We start from the raw sequence: 22791 nt of genomic DNA, 5'->3' as shown, positions 1-22791 counted from the left end.
ACGCGCACATTCAGGGCCACCGAACAGAATTCCTCCGCGAGAAAATGTAGACCACTTGTAAAACTTTTCTGTTTACCTAAACAAGCAGTCAATCAACGTCGAAATTGCAGGCTCAAGGATTTTGATGTTTCTTGCTGTTCGATGCAGTCCAACATTAAAAGGTTGATTTTGATCACTGCTGTAATATTACGCTGCGGAATGGCCATTGTTACCAACTGCTGATTTTTTTTTTCAATGGTATCCTTATAAGGCCAGCACACAATAAATACACATACCGCATTTACGCGGGTAAGGGCCGCACTCGTGTAGGCACGAAACATAGAGTTAGACTGTCTGGGTCATTAAAGTAGTTTATTTACGCTTTCGGATAAGTGCCGAAAGAAAAAGAAAGTGAACGCGCAAAATAATTACGCTTCAAAGTGTTCATCGCACTTCATCATGCTAAGTTCGCAAGTTTCAACGACGCAGTTTTTGCGAGCGCGGCACTTGCGAACTAGCGATTCCATGCGAATATCGATAAAGATTTATTTCTAGCCTGTAAAGCAGCCAAACTCAAGCATAGGATCGTATTAATGACCAAGAATCATTTACTGCTGCTTATCTAGACTCTACGTTGTGACACCTTTGGTGTGATTTTTAAAGAAGCCGCTTTGCTTCCATAAAGACTCACGCTATGGCATCGGCGCCATCACCGCCTCGTCCGCAGTACCGTACTACCGCCGCGCCACCTCTAAGAGCTAGAATGACCGAATTCTCTTGACGAGTACCTATCTTGACCCGCTCCTCACATCCTTTCAACGTCTACTCTCTCATACAGATAAAGGGACCTCTCCAAACTCATTTTTCGTACATGAATGCGAGATTGCCGTCTGTAAGCGAGGGTTTTTGGCTGGCAAACTGTAGAGGACGCTCGATATTCTGCAAGTGTGCTCCAAGGGCCGTTTTTGGGTGCACGCGCCCAAAGTCGGCGCTCTTAACATACGACAGAACCGGTCTACGTATGCCCACTGCTGGAGACGCCGTCCAAATACATCGGCGCCAGCTCACGGGCGCTCGAGTACGTGTTGGAAGCACGGTCCGGTTAACGGCAGTCGGAGTACAGCGGCGCTCTCGGGGGACTTTTCTTCATGGCTTGCAGCTCTTCCAGGTTCCCAGAACTTCTCTTCGCGGTTTAAGTTGTCCGTTCAGCGCCCCTCAACCTCTTTTCTTCACGCCTCGAAATTCTTTCCGTCCGCACAAAGAAGCACCAGAGTATAACACAATTTTTTCTACCTCTTTCATTTTATTTCCCCATTCTGCCTGCTATCCTGCTATCCGCTGCCAACAGACAGGGAAGAATGTTAATCGCTCCCTGGGGACACTTCCCGCTTCTTACATCCATGGTTTGCAGCCACTGACCCGGATGTCTTCAACACGAGGGCTTAAAAAGCCGAGGTTCGAACCATCCGAGGGTTTGTCGACAGCCCGGCGCCGAGATGCGGCGATTTCCCTGTTAATCCCCGTCAGCAGGAAGCGTGCATGGCGAGGCAAGCGGGCGTAAACCGGCGAAGGCAAAGACCGAGCCAGAGGAAAGGAGCCAAGACGTTTTCCCGAAACCGCCCGCCCCCCTTCGCACGTCTAAGGAAACCACCGCAGTGATAGCGTAGCATAGCGCTTGGTCAGCGCGGACGCGGCAAGCAGACGCCGCGTCTAAGCCGCGACGGCGTCGAAGTCAGAGGATGGGGCATACCAACGGGTCCCGAGAAGCGGGCCTGCTTAACGAAACGCTGAAGCGTGTTCGGAGGCAGCAACGACAGGCTGGCGCCACCAATGTGGACCTACCAGATAATTTTCGCACGTCGTCCGACGACGGTTGATGAGGCGGCGGCTGACGCGAGCGAATAGGTGCGCAGAAAGCCCGCTCTTTTCCGATATGACTGCTTGCGCACGTCGCCGTCGACGAGGCCGCCATGGCCGACGATCACGTGGCGACTTGGGGGGCGGGCATGGAAACGTGACTGTCTTGAAGATAAACGATTCACTTAGCATAGCATGTCTTTTTTTTATGGGGACATGAATTACTGTCGTATGAAAATGGGCGCGCGCGTTTCCTCAAGGCCGGTGAAAGAAAACCACGCGCGCAAAAAGCCTGTGTTGTCTCGAGCGTGTGGTTCTCGATATGTGGACATGTTCATGCGGAGTAATGTGATGAAAAAAAAAATCCGAGGGATCTGGTTGCATGTTACATTCTCGAATTTCCTGTTTACATTATCCCTACGTCATAAGACAGGCCGGTGATCAGCCATGGAACTTAAAAGCTTCACATCCTGAGCCGGCCCTCGCCCTCCTAACCAAGCCAAACTTGCGACAAGCCAAGTGGGAGCTCCGCGTTTTTGCGCAACTGCATGCAATGGACTCTACCGTGGCGTGCGCGCGCACACCCACACACTCAGCCCAACACACACACACACACACATGCAGAAAAAGGCAGTGAACTAGGGCGCCAGAAAGTCACTTGCATGCAGGTACAATTCCTATACAAGCGCATCCCGAAAATGGTTACACGTTTAAATGGTATTATTCAATAATTTTTACGCTGAGCAACCTGTCACCATACTTGTGTATAAATGCAGGAAACACATGTTGTGTGCAAGCAGCCTAGGTAAAATGATCAGCGCCGTTCGTAAGTAGAAGGCAGCATATTTTCATTTTTGCGAAAGCATAGCAGCTCATAAGGAGGAAAATCAGGCGTTGTCCTCCCCAGAGGTTTGGAAAAACCACGTGACCTAATCAGAAAAAGAAAAATTAAGTTTCGTAAATAAAATACTTTCCGAAGTGGGTTCCGCACCCGCGAAGGGAACCCGCCGCATTGGCTCAGTGGATAGGGCGCGATGTCAGTGCACGCTAAACATCCCCAGGTGGTCTAAATTATTCCAGAACCCTCCACTATGGCACCTTTTTCTTCTTTTTTTTCACTCCCTCCATTTTCCCTTTACGGCGCGGTTCAGGTGTCAGCCGATATGAAAGACAGATACTGCGCCATTTCCTTTCTCAAAAAACCAATTTTCAATTTTTACTTTCAAGGTTAGTTTCTAAAATTGGTTTTGAGGAAAGGAAATGGCGCAGTAACTGTCTCACATATATCGGTGGACGCTCGAACCACGCCGTGAGAGGACTGACCTCTGGCCCACTTGAAGGTCAAAACCGTAAGCACCGCGAAATCATTACGAGGTAGCATAGTGAAGCTTTCGCATCAAAAGTGAAGGAAAATAATGTTGCCGGCCGTGGCAATTGCTATCTAATATCTTAACCACCCGAGCTGCAGCCGGCGCAGGAGAAAGGGAAATGATATCGAGGAGAAATATAAAGGGGAGCGATAGCAAGGAAGCACAGGATCGAGTATTCGGGTGTGGCTCAATCCCCGGTCCGCTTTCGAAGGGGGATGCCATTCACATACCTGGCTTAATATCTCATATGGGCCCTTGAGGCTTGGGTGTTATGCATATTTTTGAAAGTATGGCGGAGTGCTTGGCGTAACGCACTCTGGCACAGGTCAGCCCGGTATTGCACTGCCTCCGGGATTGGGCCGTGGCCTACGGGCTATTGCGCGCGCTTTTCTTCTGTCTCTTTACTCCCATCTTTCACCTCCTACTATCAGCACGCAGGCAGCTGGGCGTGGCTCCGCATTGAGCCAGTAAGCAAGCCCGTGCTTTTCCTTTCGTCCTTCTGTCGACAACTCAACTCAACTCGAAAAAAGGAAGCACAGGGGCTCGAGCTGGGTTTGGGTATCGTCGCCTTCATCAACTTCCATTCGGGCGGCGTGAACTGATCAGCTTGGCTGGCCATTGCATTAGAGCAGCACGCCATCGCCGCAGCCGAACACCACGCTGCAAGCTTTCTCCTTCACAGCTCGTCAGTAGACTTAATTGTTGTCCGTAATTTTTTTCCCCGTTGCGAAAAAACTTGACAATTATGGTGAGTCAGGTTATAACTGCAACCTCTTTCGAAAAAATAAAAACACTGACGTGTAAACAAATGCGCAACAGAAGGTTCTTACTGATGCTTATACGGCCGCTAGTTCTGTTCTGTCACCAGTCATCAGATTTTCTGTACAGCAAAACACCATTTACCATGAACACAGAGACCGTCCCACGGGGAGAAGTTGGGTTCAGCGCTAAAAAAATTCTATTCCACGCATTATGCTCTGGAGTCACTGAGAGATAGCTGGGCCTTGGCACAATTCTGGAACGTTTAGCCATATCTTGTGTGATGTGCATATATACCGCCAGTAGTTTTTGACAAATGGCCCCTCAAAGTCGGACAAAGACGGGCGTGTACACCGCTTCAACACCAACCCGACTTCTTTCTTTTCTTGCACCGCAGTAAAGGAACAGACTAGGGGAGCCGCACAGTCAGCCCGTTTCAAACACGCCGGGTGGAAAAAAAAAACAGAAACGCGAAGGGTGCCCCCCTCCCGAGGAGCTTGACTTGAGGGGAGGACACACAAAGCGGACAATGGGCGAAGCTTACTAGCGTCTCTCTCTCAAACCGGGAGGAAGAATGTAAGAGAAGGAGGAGGAGCTGAACTCCATGTGGCCCGTGGTGGCGGCGTTGTGAACTAGGAGCGGATGAACCAGAATCCTGGCCATGTTCGTTTTGCCCGCTAACGGCTGCACAGGCAGCGTGTGCGGGTGGTCGCCGGTTGGGTCGGGGCATGGCCCCTCTCCATGCACAGCGTGGCTCGAGGGTCTCGCTTGCCGGCGGCGGCGGACGATAGGCACGCGCGGCGAGAATGTCGCCTTGAATGCGCTTTGCCTCGGCGGCCAGCTCCTCAAAATCTCGGAACCGGCCTCCGCGCAGGTATGCCGAAAAAGTCGGATGTGCCTGCCTGATCGTCCTTTCCACACGTTCCTCGTTCGAGGCTCTGGGCTCGGCGATTGAGAAAGGTCCTCCATTGCACGTACGTACTCCAGGAGTGACTCATCCGGAGCCTGTGTACGGAGCTCCAACTCTCGCCGCATCCTACGCTCATAGTCAGCGGGCAGGAATTCGCACAAGAATGCTGCACGGAACTCCTCGAGAGTCGCTGCCCGGTGGCCGGAAAGCCGATGCCACCTAGCTGCCGTGTCAGTCAGTGCTGCGGGGATGATGTGTGCAAGCACAACTTGATCCGTGAGACCCATAGCTCTCTGGCAATGGGTGAGGGACTCAAGGAAATCCCGGGCACTGAGGAGGTCATCATACCCGCGGTATGTTGGCATGGGCAACTGGACCGCAGGGTGAGACACCTTCGGCGCGGCCAAAAGCGTCTCAACCGCCCCTGACAACGACTGAATCATCTGGGCAGCACTTCTTAGCCGCGACTGCGCCCCGGCCTCAGAGGAGGCTTGGGCGGGCTGCACGAACGCAGGAGGCAAGGCGCCCAGTTCGATGAGCGGCGCGGTTTCCGCAGGGAGCCGGGCCAGCGCCTCACCGTTCCCAGAGCAGAATTGACTGCTCGCGGGGCACGGCTGCTGCTGTGCAGGACGGCCGGTTGCGGCAGCGTCGCACGCACCGCTTTCGCACAGGGCGCAAATCACGCACAGCGGGGGCATGTCATTGACGGGTGCACCGCAGGGTGCTCCCGGTACAGCTCCAATGGGAGCTGCGTGATCGACGTTGGGGGTTTTACCGCCGTATGCCCCAATGGGGGCCGCGGCCAACACGGTGTTTGGTTATTCGAAGAAACAGCAGCCAACGAATCAAAGGACGCTACGACTCCTAAGGGAACCGAATCGTAGCTGCCGAGTGCCCCGATGGGGGTGGCAGACATGGTGCGCAAGCGTGATCGTCAAGGCGACCTGCTCGGCAAATGTGCTATCAAAGGCTAAGAGCCAGTGACTTAGCCCGTTAGGCGCCAGTTGTGGGTTTCTCAGTAGGCACAGGCCACTACCCACCGCGGGTTCGAGCTTCGCGGGAGCCAAGGGCCCCGATCAGCCGTCACCACACGCACCCTGGAGCACCGCTGCGGCGGCGTTCAACCTCTGCAGAGAGGAGAGCGGCTCGCCGCAGGCCTCCAAGTTCACAAAGGAGACGTTTATTGACACCGTCCTCCAGCGGTACACACACACACTCAACAGTCACCCCGTCCCGGGGCGCGCTCAGAGCAAGGCTCCGGTGCGCGCTCGGGGCAACAAGAGAAATGCGCGCCGCTAGCACGCCGCTGCAGGAGATTGTCCCCGCGGCAGTGCTGTGATCTCTCGTGTCGGCCGTTGGGCCGTTTGCGAGAGAGAGTGGACAGTCAACGCAAGGTGCGCCTGTCAGAGGTCGTTGGACCCCTGGACAGGCTCGAGCCACGGCGGATCGAGGACCCACGCTGGCGAGCTCGAGTTTCAACTGGTCCGAACGGCAGAGGCCGACCCGGACGAACAGAAACGTACGCACCTTACGCTGTATCGGAGGGGGTCTCTCTCTCTGGGCCCCGCTCGGACTGTCGCGCGCCGCGCGACCACCCAAAACGGGTCCCGAATTCCCGCCAAAAGTCACCAATGGCAAAGGCCCTTGGGAAGCCGGGGGCGGAGCTGTGGCCGAATGACAGCGATTAGCCACCAGCCGTCTCTCCGCCGCCCGAGGCGGGAGAAAGGGAAAGAGAGCGACGCGGGATGCCGCGCAGACGCCACGGCGGGAGTCTAGGAGGCTTCCCACATCCACCTCTCCTTAAATGCCCTCCTACCCATCGGCGGAAGCGTGCGGCAAAATAATAAAAAGAAATAAAAAATTAATCCATAGCCCTCGTGTTGTGTGTCTTATTCTCGTCCTTGTTTTTTGCGCTTTTACGTTCAGCATGGTAAACCAACTCGCCCAAACTTGGCCTTTATTGTATTAAAACTACCACACTTCAGTTCCAGCCATAAACTCAAAAGACAAACAAACAAGAACAGAAAACAAACAACACTTGCATACGTTTCAAGGAGACAGAACTAACTACACTGTACACTGTACACAAGGCAGCTGACAGGTGGCCTGCAGCCTCATAATGTTCGGTGGCGCGGCCCATTGTGCCTGTCGGCGGCCAACTCACGCTTTTGGTGCCTTCAGGGTCCCGGTGGACGATTTATTAACGGCGGTCGCATGTCCTCCACAAGGTCATCAAATTTGAGCATGTGGACGTCGACGACGCCCGACGATCGCGAAGAGGACCCGCAGCCCGACACCTCCTCGCCTGGAGTTTCCGATCCCGGTGAACCACTTGTCTGGTCGCCGCTAGGCGCCGGCAGTCCGGGGGGGGGGGGGGACCCCAACGGGAAAGGGTGCTGTCCTTCCTGCCCCCCCTCTCGGCGTTGCCTTTTACCTTGGGAACACGCACATAACCCCCAGGCACGCACCGGCACAGAAGCGGACATTGATCAGTGACAACGACCCGCTTGTCGGAATCGACGCGAGGCGCCGTGGCAGGGGTCAAAGGACACACAGACGCACTCTTCACGCCCCCCATAGCCACACAAAAACCATGCCGCGAGACACTCGCTCCTTAACGAGCAAACCAATCCCCAGCCGGAAGGGGAGACTTTCGCCGACCCCTCCGCGAACCAGCCGGTCCCGTGTTCGCGAGGAAGGCCGCTCCCGTGGGGTCAGAACGTAAATGAAAAGAAGGCGCGCTGTACAAAAAAATGCCATCTCTGCGCTACAAGAAAAGTGCAATCGCGAGTAGGCTGAAGTTTACATATGTACAAGACTGGTTTAAAAAAAACTGAACGCCAACGCAAACGTATATTACATATGTACAGATCTTGGAACGTTAGAAGAAACAACGAATAAACTGGAAACAAAAACATGCTACAGACTGACTAAAACAAGCAAATGACTAAATAACTGCACAAGGCTGGAACTGAGCATGCGGTAAACAAAAAAAAAAGAAGAAACTGCCGTGCTTCACCTGGGGTAAAGCCCGGCGAGAAAGCTCGCCAGCTAGCTGAGGCTGCGTGCCTTCGGTTGCGGAAGAATCCGCCACCCGGCATCAATCACATCGGTGACCGTCGCCTCATTGTACCGGTGCTCGGTACGGTTGCGTTCCGCAGCACCAGTTGTGCCTTCGCGCTTGCTTGTGATACCAATGGGTACCGACGCAAACTCGTCAGACCGTGACGCATAGGCCTTCAGGTCTGCGATGTGGGCACGGCTGGTTTTCCCCGTAAGGGGATCTTCCAAGAGGTACGTGAGCGGCGACCAGACTCTGACCACTCGGTACGGACCAAGCCACTTAGGAGCGAGCGAGGCTGAGAACCCCTTGCTCGCATCACAAAGAACGTGGTTGCGCTTCAGGACAAGATCACCCAACTGAAAAGTCAGGCTGCGGTGCTTGCGGTCATACTGAGCCTTCTGTAGGGCTCTGGCTGCCGCCAAACTCTGCCTTGCTCTGTTGAGAGCCCGACCAAGCCGGTCCCGAAGCGTCGACGCATAAGCAGAGCACTCTGCCCGCGTCTGCTCATCCCCGAGCTGGCTCTGCACGACGTTTGACATCGGATTCGCCAGCTCCCTCCCGAAATTGAGGAAGGCGGGAGAGAAACCAGTTGAGCGATTCTCAGCTGTTCGAATGGCGAACGCAAATTCGCTCAAATGGTCTGCCCAGTCCTTTTGACACTCGGCAAAGGCCGCCAGCATTGGATTGAGCGTTTGGTTGATTCGCTAGGTCAAGTTGGACTAGGTATGGTAGGGTGAAGTGGTGTTGTGCTCAATTCCGAGGGAACGGCACGTGTTACCGAACACCCGAGCGGTGAAATAGGACGCATTGTCCGTGATCAGTCTTTCCGGAAAGCCGAACCGACAGAACACTTCCTGGAGTTTATCCAGTACCGCTCGTGCTGACACTTTCCGAAGCGGGTACAACTCGACCCATTTGGAAAAATGGTCAGCTACTACCATTAGGTGAATGAACCCCTGCTTACTCCTGGGGAAAGGCCCCATCAGATCGCAGGTGGCCATCTGCCACGGACGCACACTATAAATTGGTTTCATCATTCTGGGCGGCTTGCCGCCCCTTGACTTCACCGCTTGACAGACATGGCAGGAATGGCAATAGCAGAAAATGTCACGCTTCATGCCGGGCCACGTCACCGATTGACTCAGTTTAGCAAAAACTTTGGAGCCACTCAGGTGACTGGCCAGTGGTTCGTCATGAGAAAATCGCAACAGTGCGCCTCTCAGACTTTTGGGGATAACCACCTTGAACGGGTGGTTATCCCCAAGGGCCCCGATCAGCCGTCACCACACGCACCCTGGGGCACCGCTGCTGCGGCGTTCAACCTCTGCAGAGAGGAGAGCGGCTCGCCGCAGGAAACAGGCCTCCAAGTTCACAAAGGAGACGTTTATTGACGCCGTCCTCCAGCGGTACACACACACACACTCAACAGTCCCCCCGTCCCGGAGCACGCTCAGAGCAAGGCTCCGGTGCGCGCTCGGGGCAACAAGAGAAATGCGCGCCGCTAGCACGCCGCTGCAGGAGATTGTTCCCGCGGCAGTGCTGTGATCTCTCTCGTGTCGGCCGTTGGGCCAATTGCGAGAGAGATTGGGCAGTCAACGCAAGGTGCGCCTGTCAGAGGTCGTTGGACCCCTGGACAGGCTCGAGCCGCGGCGGATCGAGGACCCACGCTGGCGAGCTCGAGTATCAACTGGTCCGAACGGCAGAGGCCGGCCCCGACGAACAGCAACGTACGCACCTTACGCTGTCTCGGAGGGGCTCTCTTTCTCTGGGCCCCGCTCGGACGGTCGCGCGCCGCGCGACCACCCAAAACGGGTCCCAAATTTCCACCAAAAGTCACCAACGGCAAAGGCCCTTGGGAAGCCGGGGGCGGAATTGCGGCCAAATGACCGCGATTAGCCACCAGCCGTCTCTCCGCCGCCCGAGGCGGGAAAAAGGGAAAGAGAGCGACGCGGGATGCCGCGCAGACGCCACGGCGGGAATCTAGCAAGCTTCCCACAATATGCTGGTGCAGCGTGGGACCCTCAAACCTCGTATTTGTGCGAAAGCTAGAACGCACTCAAAACCACGCTACCAGGTTTCTTTCTGGAACTACGATTTTCTCGCCAGAGTTACTCTGAATACATAAACCCTTGGGTGGAAAACATCACCGCTGCGTCGATTAACTGCAAAAGTGGAACGGTTTTTCCAGATATAAGGTGGCTCCACAGGAATAGATGAGGTTTTGTACAATTTGCCTCTCTACTTCTTGTCTTAACGATTTAGTCACGGTTTTATTGCTTTTAAACGGCGCTGTCGCACTGATGTTTTCCCACTACTAATTTTTCCGCACACTTCCATGCTCTGCAGCAGGCTTCCCACGAGCATAATTACATGTAAAACATGTTTCGAAATGGAATCTTTCTAATAAATAAATTTGCCATATCCGCGTATTATGCTGTTACCATTTTTCTACCCGTGCATTGTCTTTCTTTTGCTTGATGGAACAATGACCCTTTATTTTGCAGCGAAAGCTGTAATAGGTTTAGTACAAGCCACATAGAAGCAATTTAGTTGGTACAACATCAGACGTGTAACGCGTTTTTGTAGATGGACACCAACGAATCTCAAGCCACGACTGAGTTGTCCAATGCGCCTTTCCTTTCCTCAAGACCAATCGAGTCTAAATCGTCCGTTGCGTTTCAGGAAAGAAAACGTGCGTCTATTTGTAGGTGGACACCACTGCCAACTCGCAGTGCGATTGAGGTCTACATTGACCTTGTGAGCCAGTTAGGCGCCTTTCCATTTCTCAAAACTGGCAACTATTTAGGCTGCAAATAAGGCACACAAGGAACTAAACTAATTGCTTGGTGCAAGCGGGCCATGGACCCCGCGAAGTTCACCGGGAACGCGATCAAACCGAAGTCCGTAAGTGGAAGAAGGCCGAGCATGGACATGAGCATAGACACGCCAAACCGGCAAGATGCCCCTGAAACGTCAAAAAGGGCCTGCTCCTCCATTCCTCTCGGCTGCTAATGTGGTCAGCTTTCGCTGATTAATGAGCTAAGGCGGTAAGCTAAATCTAATCATTTTCAGCGCATTTTTACGACGGGTCTGTTTTTGTAGACTACGCAAGCAAACCGTGTGTCTGGCAAAGTTACCCTGCGAGGAGCTTTGTGGTCTGGCACCTTGGAGGAGGGACACCCTTTGCCTCAGAACGCCGTCTCCGGCAGAGTTCTTCAAGATTCCTTGACCAAACATGGCCTGGTGCAAAAACGTAGAGCAAACCCTCTTCGCAGGAGACCGGAGTCTTCCTCAGGGGGGCCGTGGCCTCCATCTTGGCTGAGGCAGTTCCTGACGGACACATCGTGACGCTCGTCTATTTTGTGAACGGCAGCGCCCTCCACAGCGGTCCTGTCTCGGTGGGTGACGCCACACGGCCAGGTCTCGCCAACCTCACACACCACCTGCCCGCGCAGGGTGCCACGTGCACTACATGCGGCCTGCAACTGGCGCGCCAGGTGAGGATGCGGCTGCTACTCGTTTCGAGGGCGACCGCGAAAAACTAGTAGAAGAATTGCTTCTTGCTGACAATCAAACAGGTTGGGGCGAGATAAAATAATAAAAAATATTAGCCCCTACCTGCACCAATTTCTACAACAGGCTTGATACAATTGTAATATTCAAGAAGAGGCCCAGGGGCAATTGTGCTTTTGGCCACCCGAAGGTGTAACCATAAAATAAAGAGGTGGCGGGGGAACCACTCACCCTATACACAGCCGGGGGAGCGGGCCCGGGGAGACTCCCCGGATTTCCCCAGAGAAGTAGCAGGAAGGAATGCTATATGGGAATGGGATATTGAATATAGGGCTGGTGTTACGGGAATGGGGCAGCGGAAGTTTTTCTGTATTTCTAATCTCTTTGAGTTCTTTTCCAGGCTTCCGCAGACAGGGTAACCTATGATCAGTTCGACTTAGATCTCCTGCCCCATGCAACGTTCTGCTACCGCGACCTTCCAACTGTACTAAGATGATAGAGCTTTCGCCCGCCAGTTCGGTGCTTTGGCTCTTACTCCAAAGTAGCCACTCGCAGTGAGAACCCTTTATCGGTTTTCGAATTACATCGCGCCTCCGGCGTTCACCGCCTGACATAGTCTCTGTGAAACTCCTACCTCAAAGCTCAAAGCTCCAACAGCTTGGAGTCTCATTTCATGTCCGCAGCTCACACCTTATTCTACCACAAGGTGGTCTTAGTTAGTACGCCTTGGGTGCTACGCCCTTCGTATCGAGAGGAGACTGTGTGGCTTAACTTGACGTAGTCAGTTTAAGCCCCCGTTCTATTTTTGAGCCCAGCCCCTAATACTTTGGACCTACCTCTGCACAGAAGCAACGGGAATCATAGGCTGCTGCATGATCCCAATGTCACGGAGAGTTCACTTCACTCTCTCCTGAGGAATGGCAGCCCAACCGAGTGGAATCCGATGATCCCACAATAGCCGCTGGGTTTGCATCAGAGGGAACAAAAGAACGAGCAGGAAAAAGCCATAAAATATAAAGCGCAAATTTACAAATGTGCGCAATCAAACGCATTGAATACGTGGGAGGCGTACAGTGCGTAATTATATTGACATACGTGATGTGTATATAATGCAAACAAACAGCGCTCGCAGCTTTAATCTAGCAAAGCTGAAGCTGGCTCCTTGTCGGTGGTCTGAGGTGAATAACGCATACACCTTCACAATGAATAGAGAATCTTGTCACGTCATCTGGTGCACTGTGAATGCACTTTTAGCAGTCACATTTGTATGCTTTGAAAATGAGCCAGCATATTAACGTTCAATGCTGTGCTATCAACTGTTGTTTTAAACGGAGGGAACGCAACTGAAGCTTCAACGCTGTGAGATCAAGTGTTGTTACAAACTGAGGGAACGCAACTGAAGCTTTATCGCTGTGCGATCAAGTGTTGTTACAAATTGAGGGAACGCAACTGAAGCTTTAACGCTGTGCGATCAAGTGTTATTACAAACTGTGGGAACGCAACTGAAGTTTTTGCCAAGAAGGGGCTCCTCTCCAACAGCTTACGTTTTTGATGACTGACATCGTCTTAAGAAAGCCCAGAAATTCGTTGAAGTTAACCAGCGGTCAATAAGGCTGTCAACGTCAATAACTGTCGAAAACGTGGAACGAGTCGGAGATTACCTCCGGTGTAACCGTTGCTTAACCTTCGAGTTGATGGCAGATGAGCGGAGTTTGAACAATAAAGCCATTGTGGTTGAGCAAAGTTTGTGCAAAAATGGCGCCAGAAAAGCCTGACCTTGGCTTGTGGTAGAAAGACGTGAGCTGTGAGATTCTGTAAAGGATTGAAAATGATCCAGATTTTCTCACAAACTTCATTACAGGCGACGAAACATGCATGTTCGAGTGCGATTTACATAGAAAACAAACTGAACAACTCGTCAGAATGCATCATTCTAGCTTCACGGAAAGCGTGGAAGAGGCGTTAAGAGTCCATTTGAAACTCATTCCGATTTCTCTTTTCCAGCAGTGCTTTGAAGAATTGATGCAACGTCTCAGGCGCTGCATCGCATCATAAGGAAAATATTTTTAATGGTATAGAGGTGACTTCTAGTTCAAGTGGAAAAGTAATTGTTAGCATAAGAAGTGCCAATATTTTGTACATTTTAGACACCTCGTATATCTTAATAACTTAGCAGCAATATCAGCTATTTTCTAATACATTCTCATAGTCAGAAGTTAGTGTATGAACTAAATGCTGGACAAACTAACATGACAGATAGGATACAACACTGCACCACGTTTAAACAAGAACGAATAAAAGACAAAACACCACTGCGCTCACTTCAAGTGGTTCTTTATTTCAGGAACAAATAGCATATAAAGGCGGAATAGTAGTTGAAGCGCGTAAACAGCTGCTCAGTTTTCTACGCAGAACAAGACAACAGGGCCAACATGAAGGGACTGGAGATTAACAAAGCAATATTCTTGTGCAAACAAAATGCAATGGCAGAACGAATCGATGCGCTTAAGCAGTTTAGTTCGCTACGGGGGACATGGCAGCACTTTGTACATGAAAAGATGTACACGCATGTACACACATGTGACATCAATAAAGAGATCAATAAAATTGCCAAAATTGGCGTTAAATATCTGAAAAGTGTGGTCAAAAATGAAAGCTAAACATGGTCAAGAGAGTGAATAAAGCGCTAAATGTAAAATAAAAAAAACTAAAACCTTTGATACCTCAAAGAAAACAGTACGACCAACTATCCAATTGACGTCCGGATCACGAAATCTAAATCACGTTTTGCTGGAGCCACTGATAGAGTGTCCACAGTCTTCTCCTATTGCTTCAAAATGTTGGTGGCTTCAATGATTTCACGACTCATTTTATATGGATTCCTCGCGAGAACAGTGCATTCATGGCACAAAGGCCTGAAGGTACAGGAGAAACCCTGCTTAAAGTTTCCCTCCTCCATGGGACTGCACTGCTTAAAGCGAACATTGCACTAACATTTTAAACGTTCAGTGACCAAGGATTTACTGGGAACGTCCATTTCTAATCTACAACTTTGCTTGTACTGACGCGGAGAAAATCCTATATGACGCGATAAAGGTGAGCTATAGCATAGATGTGAATCTGTCGCTGATTATCTGTCACTCGTGATAAGTAGCCGAAACAACAGTTTCATCGTGAGGAGCAAAACCGCAAAACAGGACGGGACTGAGGCAGGCGACAACACAGGGCGGTGCTGACAACTGAACATTTATTGAAAAAACGGCAGAGCATACATATATCAGTCGTGTGTGTAATTTGGTGAACAACCAAGTCCCTCTAAGGAACAGTTTCATATTAGCGAATGTAGTCGTGGACCACTGGAAAATATGAAAGCTGAGGAGCTTGGATGCTACTTCCAAATCTCAGAGACTTATTTCGCCGATAGTGTATATATAGGCTGTTTGTCGCGAATTCGTAACGCGTCCCCAACTGCAGAAGGGGAACTCAATCGCGTGCAGGATCGAACGAGACAACAAGCAGATCAAGCAAAACAACACGAAGCCTTGTTTAAAACTTAGAGGTAAAAAGCCAATAAGAAATGAAAACCCAAAGATGAAAAGTACACACTCAACACGCGCACATCGCTACAGATTAATAGAAGTTCAACAGAACTTGAGGGTCCCAGGTGAAACGCTGATGCCTTGCAGATAGGGCGGATGCCGGTTGATGATTTATTCATGTTATATTTATTTATGGATACTGAGATCTTGTACACAAGATCATAGCACGTGGGAAACATTGTGTTCACATACAAAAATACAGGCACTTACAAACAAAACAGAATTGCGCATAGAAAGTCAACAAGAAATTACCGCGGCAAGGTCGTAGACAACATTAATTTCAAGTGCTCTTCAAACAAATGGAATGACGTCTGCCTGACATCATCATCCCTGAGGTTATTCCAATCAGTTATCGCGATCCTTGGAAAAAAAGGAATATATAAAACAATTAACTCGCGAATATAATGGTGTTAGGGAAAGAGAATGGAGATTTATAGTTTGGTACCCAGAGGAATAAGTAAGGATATTGTAGGTGTCAAGTTCGAAATTATCCCTAATTATTGAAAAGAAACTTTAAGCGACATATGCGATTTCTGTTATGAATAGAGGGTAAGCCGCTTTTTTTGAGGAGATCACTGTCTGATGCTCGCCCGTAAGTGTTACATATAAACCTTACTGCTTTCTTTTGGATTCTTTCAACTTTATTTATGTTTGTCTTTGTAAAAGGGTCCCATATAATTACTGCATATTGTAAGACTGGTCTAATAATAGTGTTGTAGGCAAGGAGACGTGTACCAGGCGTTGTTAACTTAACCGATCGTCGTACGAATAAAAGCTTTTTGAGAGGGTTTGCTGAACCATCGTCTACATGCCTGGTCAAAGAGAGGTTATAAAAAATCAATAGGCCTATATACTTAAATTCTGTAACTTCATGAAGAAAATTATTATTACCAGTGTAGTGATATAGAAGAGGGTTTTTAGTGTTATTCTAATAAATACGGTTTTTTCCAAATTCATGGGCAGTTGCAACCTCTCACACCAAGAAACTATTTTTGCAAAATCAATATTCAGCCTAATTTGATCTTCAGTACAACTTATTTTCTCATACAGCACACAGTCGTCCGCACATAACTTTACACATACTGACAGGTTTTTAACAATATCATTATAAAATATAAAAACAGTACGGGACCGAGGACGGATCCTTGGGGAACGCCAGAATTGACAGGAACGTAACTGGAGCAGGCTTTATGCACTTCGACAAACATACGGCGATCAGATAAGTACGATCGTATCCCTGTTAATATCTGTTTATTGTTTACAACAATACTGAGCTTATGAAGTAGTTTCTTGTGCGAAACTTTATCGAAAGCTTGTCGAAAGCCCATGATGATAACATTTGTTTGTTTTCCGTCGTTGTCTGCTGTCGCAAAATTGTGGATTGTTTCGACCAGCTGAGTGCTTGTTGAATACCCTCGTCGGAACCTATGTTGAACAACTGCCAGTACATTATGCTCGTCGAGGAAATTAGTTAGATGCTTATGAAATCTGTGTTCTAATAATCTGCTCGTTGTCGAAGTTAATGAAATAGGACGATAATTTTCAATACACATCCTCTCTCCACTTTTATACATATGCTTAATTCTAGCAGTTTTCCAATCACACGGTAAGACACCTTCTTGCAAACATTGAGTGAATAGCACACACAAATACTTGGAACATTATTCTGCATACCGTTTATAAAAAGAATTCGGAATATCATCTGGTCCAGGTGACATCATAACATCCAGTTTTAACAATAGACTTAAAACACCCTCTTCAGAAATTACATCAGGCACGCAACGAAGGGACATGGTAAACGGTGGGAGACGCCCGTCATTTTTTGTGAAAACTTTCTTAAAGCTGGTATTAAATGCTGAGGAAACGTGGGCATTGTCACTTACATGTTGCCCATTTATATAAACGTATCGGGAGAACGAGAAACTGGTGCAATTTACCGCCAAAACTTTTCTGGTGAAGTGTTTATAAAAGGCGAAAGTTGCGTATTGTAGTATTTTTCTTTTTCTTTCAGCATGCACTGTTTTAATTTCTCGGAAACTTCATAAATTTTTGCCTCTAAATTGGCTGAGCTAGAACTTTTTATTCTTTTCTTTAGTCGTTTTAGCTTGCGCTGCAATTGCAAAATTTCTCGCGTAATCTAGGGCTTGTGATTGTCTGACTTCTTGCATATCACTGGTACAAACCGCTGAATGCAGTCACAAACAATGTTTTTGAAAACAAGCCACAGGTCATCCACGCTACAAGCGCTGTGCATAAAACTATAATAATGAAGATCTAAAACGTCAATAATCGATTCATTGTCAGCACGGGCAAAATTCGGAAAGTGTCGAATATCACCCTTTCTGTCCAGTAATATGTCTTCTAATACCAATATTACTGCTTGATGATCAGAAATTCCGGCCACTACATTACACGAAAGTTTTTCTTTGATATTGCCGCGCACCAAAAATAAATCCAGAATTGATGCGGAATCTTGTTGGATTCTTGTAGGGTGCTTCAGGATTTGTAAAAGATCAAAATGAAACTTGATATCAAGCAGCGCATCTCCTACTGGGTGCGGAGACTGAACAGAAAAAGTTGGCCAGATTATGTTTGGTAAGTTGAAATCTCCAACTAAAAGTAACTTGCCGTCTGATTTCGTGTAGCAATAAAGATATTTCTTAACTTCATCTAAGACAGCAACAGAGAAACTCGGAGCCCTATAGATAGCTCCAAGAATATATCGGAAAATGTTAGCGCATACTTTACAAAGAAACAGCTTAAACTGTAGCGACATCAGGCAACTTTAAAATCTGAAAAGAGCTTTTGAACAGTAGAGCCACTCCGCCACCTCTTCTGTCGTGGTCTTTCTGAAAGACTTTATGGTATCTTGGCACAAACTCGGAATCAAATATTTCTTCATCTAACCACACCTCTGTTACCACAGCTATGTCCGAATTATGTGATAACAGCATAGCTTCCAGATGGGCGACTTTGTTCCCAACGCTACGACAATTAATATTAATTGTTGTGAATGGCCTCCTATTTCCTTTTGTGGGCATTTCTTTTTTCAGAAATTTTTGTATCGAGCATTTTTAGTTAAGTGCCATGCAAACATCCTACCATCCACACACAGCTTGTTAAAAAAGCTTGACCTTAGGCCTGTTCGATCTCTCCTTCGCTGAGCTTCTCCATAATTTTTTCTACTATTTCTAACGGCAAAAGAAAATTCTTCCGTGATCGAAAATTCTGTTGCCTTGAGCTTATAGCACGCTTTAAGGACGGAATTTTTTTCGCGGTAGTCCAAGAACATAATAATTACCTGGCGACCATTTTCGCTCTTTCTTTCAAGCCTGTGTCCTCTCTTTATGCCTTTAACAGTAACATCTAATTTTTCTTGGAACACCGTCTCGTTCACCTTCGTGATAAGAGAATCAGCAGTTTCATCGCTCTCCTCTTTTATTCCGAAAACAATCAAGCTGTTTCTCCAGCTCCTGTTTTCTAGTCCATCAACCTTGTCCAGCAGGTGTGTCACTTTATCTTCCAGCTCAGTCGTTGACTTTAACTCACAAATTGGCTCTTTAGTTCATTCAAGGACGCCATTTGAACCTCTAACAACTTCATCTTTCCGTTCAGTCCTGCGGCATCTGCTTCAATCTTTCCTTGATTGGTCAAAATGTTGTTGATGGAAGCTGTAATTTCACTCTGGCCCGAAAGAATCTTCTCCAACATTTCCTTTTCAGTTGGACCTGGATTTGACTCGATGTCGCCACAGTTCAAAAGGCTCTTCTTAAGTGAACACACATCAAGAAGTAAATTTCTTACACTAAGGGGGCAGGGCAGCAGCAGTAGGAAACGATCATTACTGCGATAACTTTTGGCATGTAAGTATGTACTAATCTGCACGACAAAGCAGAATGGGTTGACCATTGTGTCCGATGTGCTGCTGCCGAGCCCACTGATTCCGAACGTCAGGCTGCTGCTTCTTATACCCACTGGTGGAAACCTATGATGCGACGTCACTGATGCCGGCACTGGCGTAGTAGCCACAATGAGTGGCAGAAAGATGTTTCTACGAGGCAGTGATTGCCTCGTGCAGATACTTCGATGACCAGGCGCAGCATGACAATTTTATCTTCTGCGCAAGTGCGCGGAGCAAGTGCAGCAAGGGAGCTAGTATCTGCACGGCAAAACAGAATGAGTTGACTGTTGTGTCCGATGTGCTGCTGCCGAGCCGCCCCCGCAGGGGGGCGTCTGCAGCTTGCAGGTGTTGGTGAGTGGCGACACCACGGGTTCCCGAGCATCCGCAGGGACATCCCCGCAGGGGGATAATGGTGAACAGTGAATCACCACGGACCCGAGCACCCGCGCCTAGCCGTGCGCGGCACCGCCGTGTACTGGGAAAAGGGGAACTTGGTGGTTGAGCCGATGTCGAGCGTTTGGACCTTTAAGGCCCTTCGGCGGAAGCAACAGAACACTTTGGCCCCAGCTTCCTGTAAACGGCACTTCCGTTCTGACCCGACCGGGGGAAATCGGCAGTCGCTTTTACCTATCCTCCCCTCCATCCTTCACCTTCCTATCTTCTTTTTCACATCTTTCTTGTCTCCTGCTCACTTCTTGGTTCTTTCTTTCTTCTAGGCGGCGAGGGTTAACATTGTGTGGCAGACAACCCTCTGCTATGCCATATTAGGTTATAGTGGCGGTGTACAGCTGGCGTGGGCAAGGGCTTTTTAAAGGAGCCTGTCCTGTCCCCATGTTGGGCTCCGTGGTGGGCGGCTAGCGCAGCTGCCGAACAAAACATTTTTATGGCTTTCCATTTTTTTTCGCACCGATCTCTCTCACAAGCGAGGTCGCACCGAGACAGCGAAATTCTTTTCGAAAAATCTTACCAGCTTCCCACGGTTCCTAATCGGCCACTCTTAAAACTTAGAAAATCTGCTAGACTCATCTCTCCAGTTCTTGTGACGAAAACCCTCACAGATTGCATAGGCCAGGGTTACAAGATAAAGAAGCTAGAAAACGGCGACCTCCTACTAGAACTCATGTACAACCACCAGCACGAAAAGTTATGACAAATGACATCTTTCGGAGACACACCTGTAACAGTCAGCCCTCAACGATCTTTGAACACAGTGAGAGGAGTTATCTCAGATGACGACAGAAGAATAACTACTTGAAGGACTGAGGGAACAAACTGTCATCAATGTCTACAGAGCAAAAATGAGGAGAGACGACAAAGAAATAGCTACGAAACACGTCGTCCTGACATTAGCATCAAGCATACTTCGTGAATCGATTGAAATTGACTACATGGAACCAACTCAGGCAGTACATACCAAACCCACGACGCTGCTTTAAGTGCCAACGCTACGCCCACAGCTCTCAAAGCTGCCGGTGCAACCTGACATGCGCGAAATGTGCTTCCCGTGAACATGATTCTTATAACTGCACTGTGAAACCACATGTGTGCGTAAACTGTGAAGGCAGCCATCTGGCATACTCACGTGCATGGCCTGTATGTAAACAAGAGAAATTTTCACAATCAAAGTGAAACAAAACATGTCTTTCAGGGAAGCAGGGAAGCAAGTTTCTTAGATGCACAAACCTAGATTCTCCGCTATGTTGCAGCAGGGCAAAGCAGTACAGCGGCCTCCGGCTCCTGCTCAGGCCACACATAGTGAGCCTGGAGCAGGGCCACCCGTGCCCGCGGTAGCAGCAGCTAGCGCTGCGCCACCACCCACAAAGCAGGCTGCGTGAACCTCCAGGTCAGTGGGCCCCAAGGCCCCTACCCTCAAGGAGAGGTTCAACAGAGAAACAGCCGTGCGTTCTGCACGTTCGTCCAGAACGTCCGATGATGCGATGTACACAACTACTCACTCGCCTCCGCTGCAGCGGCGGCAAAGCTCTGTCGAGCGCTTAAGAAGGGATCAAGTCCCAATAACAGGTCCAAAATGCCCACCAACCTAGTTCTCAAACTTATCCCCAACTAGTCTGTAATCATGGCATTTCTAGTTCCCTGGAACTGTCGTGGACGTTTCATGAACTACACTGACGTAACAGATATTCTAAATTCATTCTCCCTGGCCACATTCTGTCTCCAGGAGAGTAATCTAGAACCACAGAAAAAAAATTCTTAAAAAGTACCAAGTCTATCGCTGTCACCGAGAGAACGCAAGCTGACTCTATGGAGGCGCTGCTATTGTGGTCCAGGGCGGCGTTGCAACTCGGAAAATCGACCTAAAACCTCATATGAGGCAGTTGCTGTGACCATCTTCGATTTTAAAACCATAACAATATGCTCCATATACATTGAACCTCACCTAGCCGTCACACTTCACGATTTAAAAACGCTTTTCATACAACTACTGGAGCCGTATCTGTTAGTTGGGGATTTTAAGGCTCACTCCTCCTTTTGGGGAAGTGAACATACAGACCTCAGAGGCAGAATTCTGGTATATTTTATCATCTGCAGTAATATATGCCCCCTGAACACAGGGAAACACACTTCTCCCAAAGCAGTGGGAAAATGGCTTGCCTAGATTTGTCGTTTTGTTCACGAAGTGTTTTTACTGAATTGAAATGGGATGTTCTTGACAACCATTATGGGAGCGATCATCTTGCTGTCATTGTCAACCTAACATCTTCACCATCAATCGCCTTAACCAAACCACGACAGAAGAAGTGTTTATTTGGAAAATTGAAAATCTCTTCCTGTGTACTGTACTGCCAAGTTGATAAAGGGGGCAGGACCTCTGTCAAGCTTACGAGGTTTTAGTCCTGTCTCCTTCTCTGTCCAAGAGAAAATAAAGACAATGAAGTTTGCCATGGCCGACTGGGCTCTCTTCCGACAAAATGCCGCTTTGGAGAAAATTTTTTCGGACGGCCTCAATGTTGACGAATTAAATAAGGCGTTCATAAAATGTAACAATGCTGCTGCTCACCAAGCTATTCCACAGACTTCGGGAGTGGTGCGAAAGATAAAAAGGTATGGCATAATCGCGAATGTAGAGATGCAAAAAAGAAGCAAAAGAAAAAATGGGCAATTTTTCGTCGATACCTCACACAGGAAAACATAATATATTTTAATAAGGCGAGGGCTAAAGCTCGATATATCCGTCGTCATACCGAGAAATCCTCATGGCAAGGTCCTATATCTTCCATAAACAGTTCCACTACATCGAAAAATATATGGGAGCAAGTTCGCAAACTTGATGGCAAGTTCTCCCCTTTTTCAATTCCTTTCCTGACACCGCCCGATGCACAAACAAGTATTTATGAACAAGCCAACATACTTGGGGAGCATTTGTACCGTGTTTCTAGTTCACTACACCACACTGACTCTTTCATAAAGTGTAAAAATACAGCAGAAAAACAAAGACTTCCAACGAGTGGTTACACTAACGAACCCTAGAATAGTTTGATTAGAGTCATGAACTACATAGAGTATTAACTAACGGCAAACAGACTGCACCCGGCCCTGAAAAGGTACCCTATAAAATGCTAGCACATCTGTCAGAAGTTGCGATAGAAACACCCTTGAAAATTTTTAACAAAATCTGGGTGTCGGGAAAAATGCCCGAGGCTTGGAAAAAGGCAGTTTATCGTACCGTTCCTGAAACCTGGGAAACTCCCCACCTCTCCTACTAACTACAGGCCAATAGCCCTTACCAGCTGCCTTGCCAAATCCTTTGAAAGCATAGTGAATATTAGGCTGATGTTTATTGTTGAATCTCGCGAAATGCTCGACCTCCACCTGTGTGG

The 22791-nt window shown here is 48.8% G+C and overlaps 1 protein-coding gene across 1 annotated transcript in view; it reads left to right on the top strand.

The window, feature by feature from the left end:
- LOC144098221 (calcium-activated chloride channel regulator 3A-1-like) overlaps positions 1 to 22791 on the top strand; it is a 1385444-nt gene that overhangs the window by 215846 nt on the left and 1146807 nt on the right. The window contains exon 6 of the mRNA XM_077630719.1: positions 11215 to 11436. Coding sequence (XP_077486845.1) covers positions 11215 to 11436 — 222 coding nt within the window. The remainder of the gene's footprint in view (positions 1 to 11214; positions 11437 to 22791) is intronic.

Source organism: Amblyomma americanum, chromosome 7 (genome assembly GCF_052857255.1).
Source record: "Amblyomma americanum isolate KBUSLIRL-KWMA chromosome 7, ASM5285725v1, whole genome shotgun sequence".
Classification (NCBI taxonomy): domain Eukaryota; kingdom Metazoa; phylum Arthropoda; class Arachnida; order Ixodida; family Ixodidae; genus Amblyomma; species Amblyomma americanum.
This window is presented reverse-complemented; position numbering and strand designations above follow the sequence as displayed.